At 40.0% G+C, this 12,284-nt stretch overlaps 1 protein-coding gene across 1 annotated transcript in view; it reads right to left on the bottom strand.

Annotated features, from left to right (window-relative positions):
• The window catches only part of LAMA2 (laminin subunit alpha 2), a 344,610-nt gene that overhangs the window by 145,833 nt on the left and 186,493 nt on the right, over window positions 1-12,284 (bottom strand). The window contains exons 23-26 of the mRNA XM_065401428.1: window positions 11,263-11,443; window positions 6,833-6,969; window positions 3,312-3,548; window positions 1,455-1,598 (exon numbers count right to left, since the gene is read on the bottom strand). Coding sequence (XP_065257500.1) covers window positions 1,455-1,598; window positions 3,312-3,548; window positions 6,833-6,969; window positions 11,263-11,443 — 699 coding nt within the window. The remainder of the gene's footprint in view (window positions 1-1,454; window positions 1,599-3,311; window positions 3,549-6,832; window positions 6,970-11,262; window positions 11,444-12,284) is intronic.

Here is a 12,284-nt window from a genome sequence, read left to right as displayed (position 1 = left end):
AGTCACTGATTGGATAATGTAATGGCATTCCACAACTATTTAGATGTTAGCAACCTCACTGAAAGAAAATCAGTAATATGCCAGCCAAATCATTGCTGTGGTCAAAAGAAAACGGGAATAACTTCTGCCGTTTGTTGAGATTGTTCATAGAAAACATGTGACAAGCTGGACAAACACAGAGAGAACAATAAAATAAAAAGCAGAAATGCAGACACCATAATGCTAAGGAGTCTGGAACAACAATTAAGCTAATTAAAAAATCACATCTGGGTTTCACAAAATGCCATTTGGGCACTGAGGAAGAGGAGAGGCTCAGCATGATATTCAATTATTGTGCTGATTGTATTCTCAGGAGCTGCTGTGCAGTGACAGGACATGGAAGTATTCCTTCCAGCTACCAACTTCAAAGTCATGTTCCTGGAGGTGGGTCTTGCCACCATTCACCAAGTACATCAGCCAGCAAGAAAATGGTTTACACACGTGAACTACATTAAAGATTTTCATCAGCCACATGAAGTTTGTGAATTTATGGCTTTTCAAATGGCACTGACTCTGTTTTGAGATAGACTGGAGTATTCAAAACTATAAAGGCCCAGGTACCTACAATGTGAATCTGCAAAGTCTTGTTTAAATCTCAGAATTCAAAGAAGGGTGAATAAAAAGAGGGGAATTAAAAAAAACAGCTTTAAATAATGCTTCAGCTTTATACCCTCATATAAAGACCAAAACAGAGTTTGCAAAAGGATTGATGCTTTCATTAGCTCTGTGGCATGACTGATTTTATCACCTTCCTCTTGACCCAACCCATGTCGGATTGATAAAGCTGCACCAACACAGCTCATCTGGAATCCCTCTCCATCTATCAGGGGGAAGAAAAAGTGCTAGAGATAAACAGCAGACTTCAGTCACCAGGACTGTCAATCCAGCATGGGATCTGTGGTACCTCTCTCTTCTGAGGGGACAGGTCTTTTGTTGTTCAAGTGGGCTCCACCCACCAACCCAGGATTTAAATAGATTAGCATCTGTCACAAGCACGACTTAAAAAAAAAATGATAAGGGGAAAAATGAGGAGTTATTTAACAACAAGCAACAATGACCCTGGTATATGGTTAGGGAAACTGTGCAACAAGTTCAGATTCTCATCTCTGAGTCAGTGCTCTAATGCGCTGGATCATCACAGTACAATTTTCCCACACTTGAGTACACTGCTTTTTACTGGGTTTTAATAGCTTTACTTTGGCTTGACATCTATTACACTATCAAACAATTTTTTTTTAATGCCTTGACCCTGATTGTCTAATGGAACATGCTCCACTCTCTACTTCTCAAAGTACGCAGGGGAAAAGATTGCTTAAACGTTTTGCCATTTCCTAGCTACCTCTCTGTGCCTGACTAAAAGAAGCCAGCAGGAAACAACATTATCACATTACACGGCTCAGCAGTTCCCTACTCACCCACATGCGGATCAGCCCCTTTGCCTCACTGCACCGAGTAGTCAGGCCAAAGCAATAGCAGCTGTTGCAGCCAAGTGGGTTTTTGGCATAGAGTCCAAACATTCCAGACCTGCACCTGTCACAGTGGACACCTTCCACGTTAACCTGCAAGAGAAAGAGCACGGGGAAGAGCTTTATTTAGACACACCAAAAAACAAAACCAACCCCCTGCCCCACATCCCACGCACAATAAAGGGGTTTGGATGAGAACAGTAGGTTTAAGGAAAAATTTAAGGCTTAAGGTTTTCAGCCTCCAATCACACATATATCATACCTCTATCCACTAGATAAGTATGGGCAGAGGATGCTGGCTCCATGTTGGTAGAGGTACTTGTAGGAAAACAAATTGCACTTTTGATATGGAGTGCTTAGCAGCTTATTGACAAAAATCAGTGAAATTATGCCCTCCAAAATTGATGGGTTAATCAAACCTTTTGTCTGCTATGAGTTTATCTTGACATGTCAGAATAATTAAGGTATGGTACTAACTGTACTAGCTGAGGAATTTATTTTTATAGAAATATCAAGGGCGGAAAAACGTTCCCACTTTCTCTCTTCATCTGATTGTTTTTCCGCATCATTGAACAATATTTAAAGGGCTGAAATGTGCAGCTATTCACTGTTGTAATGTCAATACTTTTAATTCCACTACACCATTATTCCCAATAAAGAAAGCTAGACTGTACAGCACTGGATGTACCCATCATTTACACTGAGCCTGTTTGAAAGGATTTTTATACCAGTTCTGTGGCATTTTAACACTCACAGGCAATATTAAAGAGCTGAATATTTTATTTAAAGAACAATGTCAATATAAAACATGCCAGGAAAAAAATCTCTATTTCTATTACTAACACCAAATCAGAGTATTAAAATTGAAAGAATGTTGACTATCTATCTAATTTCATTTACACCATTTGTTTAACCTTTTTTCTATCAGCCTTAAATGGTCAATGTCACTGCTTTTGCTCCTACTGAGTTACGGTTTCTGGTTCTTATATAGGAGCTCCATGCTGTTGTGTTTGGATTCACAACGATGCCAGGATCACGTAAATAAAGACAACTGCTTTCATCAAAATTTTAAAACCCAACCAACCAAAGAAAACATTTCTTTATAAGGCTTTGTAAAAACCCCTTTCTCCCTTTGGGAGCTATACTTTAGGCCTAAAATGTGTTGACTAATGTCCATTTGATAAAAGAATTATCAAGCAATAATAGTAATTTCAGCTCCCTCTTCCTTAATTACTAGCTCTCTACTCTCTCTGCATGTCTGGATGTTGAAACAGAATGAAGGATCCTAAAATGGAGTCACTCCGATGAGATAATGAGTATTAATGTGACAAATTCTATAGCCCTTACTTAACAAAGCTCCCATTGAAGTCAATGTCCCAGTAAGGATTAATTAAGGACTATGGGATATGGCCCAAATGTTGCTATCACCCAAAAAGTCACTCTAATTTGCTAAAGGGCTGGTTCTGTGCACTGAATATGGTCAACATGGTAACAGTTCTGTAAGGACAGGAAGAAAAACATCAAATAAGAAAAAAAAATTTAAGTCGAGGCCACATTTGGGAATGTGCTTTATTAAACTTTAGTAGATGAAAGAGCAACATAGTGTAACACTTAGTTAAATGTTTGTTTCTCCCTCTAGTTGCAAGACCCTTGGCCAGGATAAAAGAGCTACTATTACAAGCAACTAACAGAGTGTGTGTTTACTGTAGGTCCCAAGCTATCTCACTGACAAGTACAAACTCCCATTAACTTTGAAGCAGGTTCCAATGGCACCATTAAGTCAGCTTGCATACCTCATTGCCTTACCTTGCAGCTACATTGCCCTGTACCATCAACACATGAACATTTTTCCATCTCTGCATCACAAGTCTGAGGATCAGTCCCTGCCAGCAAGCAGTCACAGGGAATGCACTGTGGGTATTTCCAATATCCCGGTCTGCACTGCGTGCATTTGTCCCCAGAGAATTTAGGGTGGCAGGAGCAGCACCCTGTATCTGAGTTACACTGGAAACTGAGGGATCCAACCACACTGCAGTCACAGGCCTATAAAGAAGAGAGAGATGACACTAGATTTTAATCACATTTCTTGTGGGAAGTCTTGTCATTTGCAGCCATAGATGAACACAGGTTACTTGGGAGTTTGTATACATTAATGTATTTCCAACGTTAACAGTAATGCATCTGTATCAGAAGGCCGCAATCTAGTTTGGGTCAGGGAAGGGCCAGGAGTGAAACTACATGTATTTACAATATTGTTTTCATCATATTTTATTTATCACTTGAGGCTTATGCATTGTAAATGAACCAGTCTAGTGGCCAGGGTGCGGCTTCTGAGTCTGAGGTAGCAGAGTGAGAAATATAATGTGCTTTGTTAAACCCACAAACAAATCTTGACATCTGGTGCAGGGCAGGCTTGGACAACACTGCCAGAACTGCAGCGGTCATAGGTCTCAATCCCAGTGCCACCGAGTCCCCCCAGAGCGAGTGCAATGATTATTAATTATGTTCCAGTGCATGGACAACACATTTCACAGTGCAGACAGAACTGACTTTGCATAGGGTCCTATAGAGAAGCAGGTAGTAAGAAAAGCTGAAGACCGCCAAAGGGTAGAAGAATCAATCCCTCAGTAGTATCATTGTGACTACTCGGTAATGCTAGCAGAGAACATTCAATTTAATCAGTGGTAGGATGGGAGCCTCATATCAAGAAACTTTGCTTGCAATAGCAACATTGTTCCAGTGCCAATAGTACAAGTTGCCACAGTAACTGGCATGGACACACGCTCACTAAAATTAAAGAAGTAAAGCTGGCAGGGAGAGGGACAAAATTTGCAGATTTAGTTTCCACTCAAAATTAAAATCTTGTTAACATGACTAGCTCCAGCATCCCATCTGAATTCAAAAGACCTGCTCACAGCACTGGTCATTTATATGACAGACACGCACTCAATCTTTACTGACTGCAACAGAAACACTAATGGTTAGCAAATGTTTGACAGACTGCTGTATAGTCTAAGAATTAAAACCTTTTCAAAGCAGTAGGCTTATTCAATAAATTATGCTGGAAGATAAATCCTAGAGAACAAATTGTTCACCACACACAGAGATAGCTCGGGGTACAATATCAACACCTAAATAACAATCACATCTGTTTCTTTTGCAAGGAATCAGTTTTATGCAGCATTCTCCAGCCTGAGAGTTATGACAGGCTCTGAAACTGTGCTCCACTAAGAGCTCAAGTGGAGTGGGCATTCACATCTCACCTTGGAGAAATTAGTTGCAACATGCTAGAAGGGAAGATGTGACTGATATATCATTATTAATTTAGGTAGTGCCATAGCAGCTGCCATGCTAATACACTCATACAAAAGACAAACAGAGAATGGATTCCACAACTCAGACAAAGGTCTTCACCCCTATTAGGCTGGTTTCAAGCCAAGCATTCTAGATTGCAGCAGAAAGACAAAGATTTTTACAAGAGGAGCTTTAAACACACTCAGAAAAGATTCTACATAATTAGTTAGCAGCTTGAGCTAGATGAGAAACAACCCTTTAAGGAAGGTCATTAATGGTCTATGACTACATTCAGGCAATGCACACTCTTCTGGCGTAATTGCAGCAGTATTAAACCCCATTTTGTCAAGGTGAGTGGCAGAAAGGAACAGATATTTGAACTTGGCATAATATTCACAGTCACTAGTTTTCAGCCTTGGCTGAATGATACTCACCTTACTCCAGTGCATGTCATTACCATATCTTTCAAATCTACCCCCTGCCTGTCTCACATCCTCTCATCTTTTCATCCCCTCTCCTTTCTTCTCTTCTCCTTCCCTTCTTTTTCTTTCTTAACTCTTGTGACAAACTCTTGTGGGATTTAGATGCTCATAAGAAGTTCTACACATCTCTTAAAATAAGAGCACACAACCCGGTTTAGAAAGCACTTTTTAATTGCCATCATTGCTCTTTCCTCCCCTTCCCGCTTCTCTCTTCCATTGATTTCTAAATACATGTCGACAGTCTCCTTGCCCTGAAGTCCAAGGTAAAATTCTCATTGATGTCAGAATCATGACCTGAGTGAATTTGTTCTGCACAGACACAATATATCACTTGTTACTGTATGTCTGTACTTAATATAAACAAGTTGTGATTGTGACAAATATGGCAATTTCCTGCAATATCCTGGACAAACCTTATTGAATTAAATATTTTAGGAGTTTGTTGTATTAAAAATGCAAATGTTTATGTATTATTGTGGGATTGTATGCAATGTCTCTAGGGAGGAGATCTGACTAATGTAAACCCTGGGAAGTGTTATGAGCTTCAAAAGACTGTTTGAAACAATGAGAACTTTTAAAGTTAAGTGGGTTCTCCAGGAAATCTCTAGGGGAGGTGTATGCAAATGTAACTCCTCCAGTTATGCAACACCCCCCCCCCCAGTCTTTTGAAGCTACACCCTGAGGAGAAACCTATTGTCTATTAATCAACTATTACCAAGTCAAAGACCCAGACTGTACAAAGGAGACACTCTCAGATTCGTGGATGTTGTGCGCCATGGTGATTATGAACTTGTAATCACTGGCAACCCCCTAGGTGGAGTTTGAAGAGCTGGTCACCTGCCAGAGCCCTTCGTGCAGTCAGGGTGTGATCTCTGGTAAGCTTATTAGCATGTGTGTAGGTGCTGTTATTATTTTTAATATGTTTTCTCTGTAGTGCTTTCATCTTAAGAAGAAATGTACTTGCTTTGAAAGAGCTGCACGGTAACTTAACTGTGGGCAGTTATGCTGTTTATAGTCTCTGAGGAAGGAAGGCAAAGTGGCTTCCTGAGTCAGTCTGCATTGCTGATGAATTCACAGTGTAGGCAGGGAGCTGTGCAGCCTGCCCATCAGTAGGGAGAGAAATGTGGGTCCGCCCAAGAGAGGTGATCGCTGGAGTGCTAGAAGACTAAGAGTGGGTGCCCTTGATGGACCATAGTGGGGAATACAGGTACAGTTGCCCTGAACTGTGACAGTAATCTTCCCAGTTGTATTAATATACCTATAATATGGAAATCATAAACAAACAATATCCAACAGCTTCAGCATGGATGAAAGTATGGTACAAACAGATCTGCTGATGCAGCAAATAACAGATTGCATGCCAGGACAGAGTCTGCAGTATTCAGATACAGGTCATCAGCACCTATATTGTTGCCCTGATTGATACCAAAACTCACAAACACAACCATGTGGCTCTTTACAAGCCTAGAATTGCATTGTAGCTCCAAACTACTGTACTTTACCCCATAGAAAGCATGGAACACACAGAGAGAAAATAAGAGATCCACTCACCTTGCACCCGCTGACAATGTCATGACCCCAGTAATTTGGCGCACATTTATCACACTTCTCTCCTATGGTATTGGGAGGGCACACACAGCGGCCGGTGACTGGATCACAATTATTACCAAGATGGGAACACTCACAAGCTTCAGGGGAGAGAGATAGAGAAATAAAACAGAGATAAAGACACCCTCCCTCCCTGACATAGAGAGAGCAAGGTTAAGTACATTTTCATCAGAGCTTTCACTACATGACACTTTTCTGTTGTCATATATCTATATGAAATAAAGTTATTCCTTCCTCTTTTTCCCTTTTGAAGTCTAAGGGTTTCTCTCCACTTCTTGTTGTTCTCTGGAATTTCTCTGCAGAGAGGCTTACTGTAGCCAAGCACTTCTTCTATTTTAAGAGGGAGATATTTAAAAAAAAAAATCTAATCTTCCTGGCTCCCCTTCTTTTCATCCTTTTGCCTCCAAAGAGGTGGCAGAAAGATAAAAAAGGAGGCAGTCTGACTAAATATCCTACCACTGAACTGATTGCAACTCCAAGTGGTGCTAATACTGTGGACAGCAGAAACCCCACATGCACCACGGTGATCCCCTTTAGTTGCATCTGCTTCAGAAGCAGTTAAATCAGTAAAACAGAAATCCAGTTCCCTTTCTTCACCACATTCTGATTTTAATGGTTCTGTAATAAACTCTTCAAAGACAATTAGACTCTGGTTTCAAATAAAATTGTAAGTTTAGGACAACGTAGTACAGCAATAGAAGAAATAAATCAATGAGCTGGACGATAAAATCCAGGATTTTTACGAAGAGAATGATAGCACTAAAGCTCTAACTGGAGCACTTATCAGAGATAATGTTGCTATTCATAGTAAACCAGACTTTATGGAAAAAATTATTAAATCTACAAATGTTTGGATTCTGGGTATTCCCAACTAATTGTGATTGAAGAACTATCAGTTAAAGTTTCAGCTCTTTTAGCTTTATTGGCTGGAACTGAGTCATCTTAAAATATAATGGGCGAGATTATGGTCAATCTAACACTTCCATGAAGGCTGGCACAGGGCAACTCTTGACTCTACATCATGGGTAGCATCTTGGGTGGGAGAGCTGCTTTCACAGGTGGGTGAGGAGTGGGGGCTCTGACCAATGCAACTGCATCAGTGTGCTGGAAGAAGTAATTTGCTCCAGGTCCATAGATTATAAAGCCACTGGTATCATCTAATCTGCCCTCCTGTATGATACAAGCCACAGGACTTCCCTAAATTAATTCCTGTTTGAATTAGAGCATATTTTTTAGATTAACATCCAGTCTCAATTTAAAAATTGATGGAGAATCCACTACCACCCTTGGTAAGTTGTTCCAATGGTTACTGACCCTCATTGTTAAAAATATAGATCGTGCAGGTACAGGGTTAGCACAGGTAACTCCACCCTCATTCCCACACTCCCCACTACAGCAGAAAGGGAATGAGCAAACAGCTCCTGACTCTGAGTGACTATCTGTTCCCTGGTCTATTTCTAGGGCAGCACAACAATGTACTACCCCTTGCTTAGGGTTTGTGGCACAACCACAATTTAGCTCACTGAACAGATAAAATATACCAATAAAAAGCCTTCTATTGTTCAAAATGTTTCAACCCCAACCAGAACTAGATAATGAGCATGGCGTGGAGATGTAACAGTTGGCTGTGGTTTGGTAAAAATTGATCTCTCTAAAACAAATCTATTGCTGCAGAAAATTATTAAACTTTTGCCTTGAACCTGCAATGACCTTCATGCAGATGGACTCCTGTGCCCACACAGCTCCACTGACTGCATGCTGGCGTAGAGGCCCAGCCATGCGGAGCTCACTGATGGATTGAGTCTTTGTCACTTGAATTTTTGAATTCTCTTCTCTGGACTCCCAGACTTTACTACTATTCCCTACAAATGTTATTTAATTAAAAATAAATTGATATTATAATACACAATAATTTTAGAGTGAGACCTTAATAAAATAAATAAATAATAATAAAAGCAGAATTCATTTGTTGTAAGTGAAGAACGGGATTCACATGTAGAAATCTCATACAACTTTTCTCTATGGATGTCAATAATATATTGTGATACTTTGTTTTTCTATAATATACCTTTGTAGGTTTTATGTTTTTTTTATTATGCCAAAAATCTCTAAATTACATTCCTCTTGGATAAATGCTAGATAAAAGAGGCCCAATATTTTATTTCTACATTTAACTGTCTCTTTGGTGCTCATTTTCATGGACTTTTTTCTAGCATGATTTGATATACTTAAAAACATTCCGTCTTTTCTATGTGATTCATTATTCAATTCCTGTATTTTTTGTCTTTTGAAATAACATATAAAAAGCTTACTAAAAATAAATGGGGGGGAAAACTGCATTTTTAACAGAATTCCTTCCTGTCTGTTTTCTTCGTTTTAGAACTTCTAAAAATTGGAGTCTTCCTAACATTTTAAGTAGCTGGATTTTTTTCTTTTTTTTTTTTACAATGGCTTTCTCATCTGGTACAAAACAAATATATTTCTGTCAAAACCCCACCCAAAAAAACCCAAACAAAAATAAAACCCCTCCGAAAACAAAAAACTCCCTTTTTACCTGGATTGCTTTCCCAGCTTAATATACTGTCTTAAACTTTGTCTTTTTGTGTTTGGAGAAACAGAATTTAAGAATTTAATGTAAAATCTCATTTATTGTCCTTTCATGTCCCTTACCCAACTACATGAAAAACATTTTGTAATGAGTGGGGAAAACATGTATTTAAGTATTCTGATTATCTGTAGGATGATTAAAGACAAAGATTTCACAAAAGGGATGTGCTTTCTAGTTCTGTGACTGTTAGAAGAGACTAATCATTAGGGTTGGCCAGAAAACAAGAATTCCATTTAATGAAAAACCTTGAGGTTTCCACATTTGGTTCTGTTCCAATGTGGAATGAAACCAAAACTTTCAAAACTGAGCTAGAGACAGAGATACTAACTCTAGAGCTGTGCCTGATTTGGGACATGTACTAACCACGGGGCTATAAGTGTCAGGACCTCTCTCTGCCCCAATGAATAGTTAATTATTTACACAAAGTGGAACAGCTCCAACAGGACCGATCAACAGAAGCAGAGTCTGATTCTATAACCCAGTGCTTTAGGCACTCCCTAGGAAGCAGGAGAGCCAGGTTCAAGTCTCTGCTATCCCAGATTTGGACCAGGGACTTGAACCTGGGTATTCCATATCCCACATGAGTTCCCCAAACACGGGGCTCCTGGCTATTCTGGGTGGGTCTTGAGCTCTCTCTACCCCTCCCCAAAGAAATATGGACCTGAGAATCTTTCTCAACAGAAGCTTTGCTGAAACTGATATGTTTCTGTGAAAAACTTTGGTTTCAGCACACTGGCATTTCCTGACAAAAAATAGTTTGTTGGAAAATTCCTGACCAGCTCTACCAATCATGAACTCCATTCACAGTTCTCTTGTTTTATGTGCTAAGAGGTTGATGATGGCAGTTACTGTTAGAGCTGAGTGAATAACTGATTTTTTGGTTCACAGGAATTTTTGGAAAAAATGAACAAAAAAGTCATTTCAGGTAGAACTGAACACTAAAATTGTGAAAATTCGGGCGAATTTAAAAAAATCAGTTTCAGATTAAACAAAACTGATTTTGTTTCCCATTCCTTTCAAGGGCTTATTTAACAAAATGGCCAAACAAGGAAGGGGTATTGCCGCTGCCCTCCCTACAACTTTAGCCCTGTGGTTAGGGCATGGGGGAGACCTAGATTCAATTCCCACTCTGGCTAATGTAGAGAGGGAACTTGAACAGGGGTCTCCCACCATCCAGAAAACTGCCCAAGCCATTGGAATATGGGATAGTCTGGTGTGGGTCTTCTCTCAGTCTCATCTGCTGAAGCTATTCCTTACTTCATGGCTAGTCAGTGAGTCTCCCATATCCTAGGTGAGTGCCCTAACTACCAGGACAGTGTCCTTTTCACTCTCTCTACCCCTTATTCAGAGCAGGGACTTGAACCTGGGTCTCACAAATTCCTGGTGCCCTAGCCACTGGGCTATTGTAGGGCTCACTCTCTGACCAGAAATTCCATCCATGACCTGAGAAACCTTCCCGACTCATCATTTCCGCAAAAAGTTTACATGAATCACCATTTTCTGATCAAAAACTGTTTAATTTAAAAATTCCTGACCAGCTCTGTCCCTATGCCTTTTACGCATACCCATGATACAGCAGCTTGGCTAAAAAGAGGTAAGAGTGGCTCACTCCATATTATCCTGTTTTCTCTCTGTATGCAGCTCGGCTCATGGCAATGGCCCCACCTTAGATATAGCATAGGATAGTCCAAGGAAGAACATGCTACAGATTGAGAAGGGAAAAATCTGCAACAGGCCATTAAATGGAACCTGATTGTTTACGTACGAGTGCATCCTCCTTCTTCAAAGTTATAAAACCCATGAGCACAGCGATCGCATTTCTTTCCTGCTACGCCAGGCTGGCAATGGCACTGTCCGTTCTCATCACAGTCGAAGGATTTGGAACCAAACGAATTGCAGTTACAGGGAACACATCCTCTAGACGACTGTAGACCAAATGTCCCAGGCTGCCACATAAGATAGAGGAAGAGCATTTAGTATAGACAAGGTCTATCTACAGAACAAAGAGTTAAACAGTAAAAGTGCTGGGGGCAGAGGGCTTATTTGAGTTCTTTCCTCCTCAACGGCAATAAGAATAATCTGAAATAAATTACAAATAAAGGGCCAGACCCTAAAGCCTTTGAGTTGAGGACATGATGTATCTTGCTGGCTCTGTTCTGAGTAAGGACTTAAGGATTTGAACCAATGTTTATTATAATTAGAGCACTTTGTGTCACTGTGTAAGCCTACTGAATTTTCCTATGATGTCTGTTTCTAGAGCCTTCCTACACATGCAGAAATGGAGGGCAATCAGATTGCAAACAACCTCCCAAAAACATATTCATAAGGTATCCCTAAGTATAGCAATTTATTTCAGCAGGGAGATTTTGAAGTCTGCTCTAAAAGATCATTTGTAGAACTTTGCCATTTAACCTGGTCGGAATGCCGGCTCCATCTTGCTGAACTGAATATTTGGATTGTGATATTATTGAAGGTTATAGTCATAAGCTAACTGAATAAATACAAATACTGACTTGTGCTTCAGCACAGTCTGCTATACGCTTTGCACATTATCATTATGATTTTTATTACATTTGTCTGATTTAAAGCCCATTCTTGCTCCCACAGAAGGGAAACAGGATGGAATGGGAGGATAGATTTCACCTCCTTGGGCCAGGGACCATTTCTCACACATTTGTCAAACGGTATATATGACTACAGCACTCTGTGAATAATGCATAGAGATAACTTACAAAAAACAACTGAACCCTCTATTTTGCTGCCAAAATGGGATGGGGGGGGGGGGGG

Source organism: Emys orbicularis, chromosome 3 (genome assembly GCF_028017835.1).
Source record: "Emys orbicularis isolate rEmyOrb1 chromosome 3, rEmyOrb1.hap1, whole genome shotgun sequence".
Classification (NCBI taxonomy): Eukaryota; Metazoa; Chordata; order Testudines; family Emydidae; genus Emys; species Emys orbicularis.
This window is presented reverse-complemented; position numbering and strand designations above follow the sequence as displayed.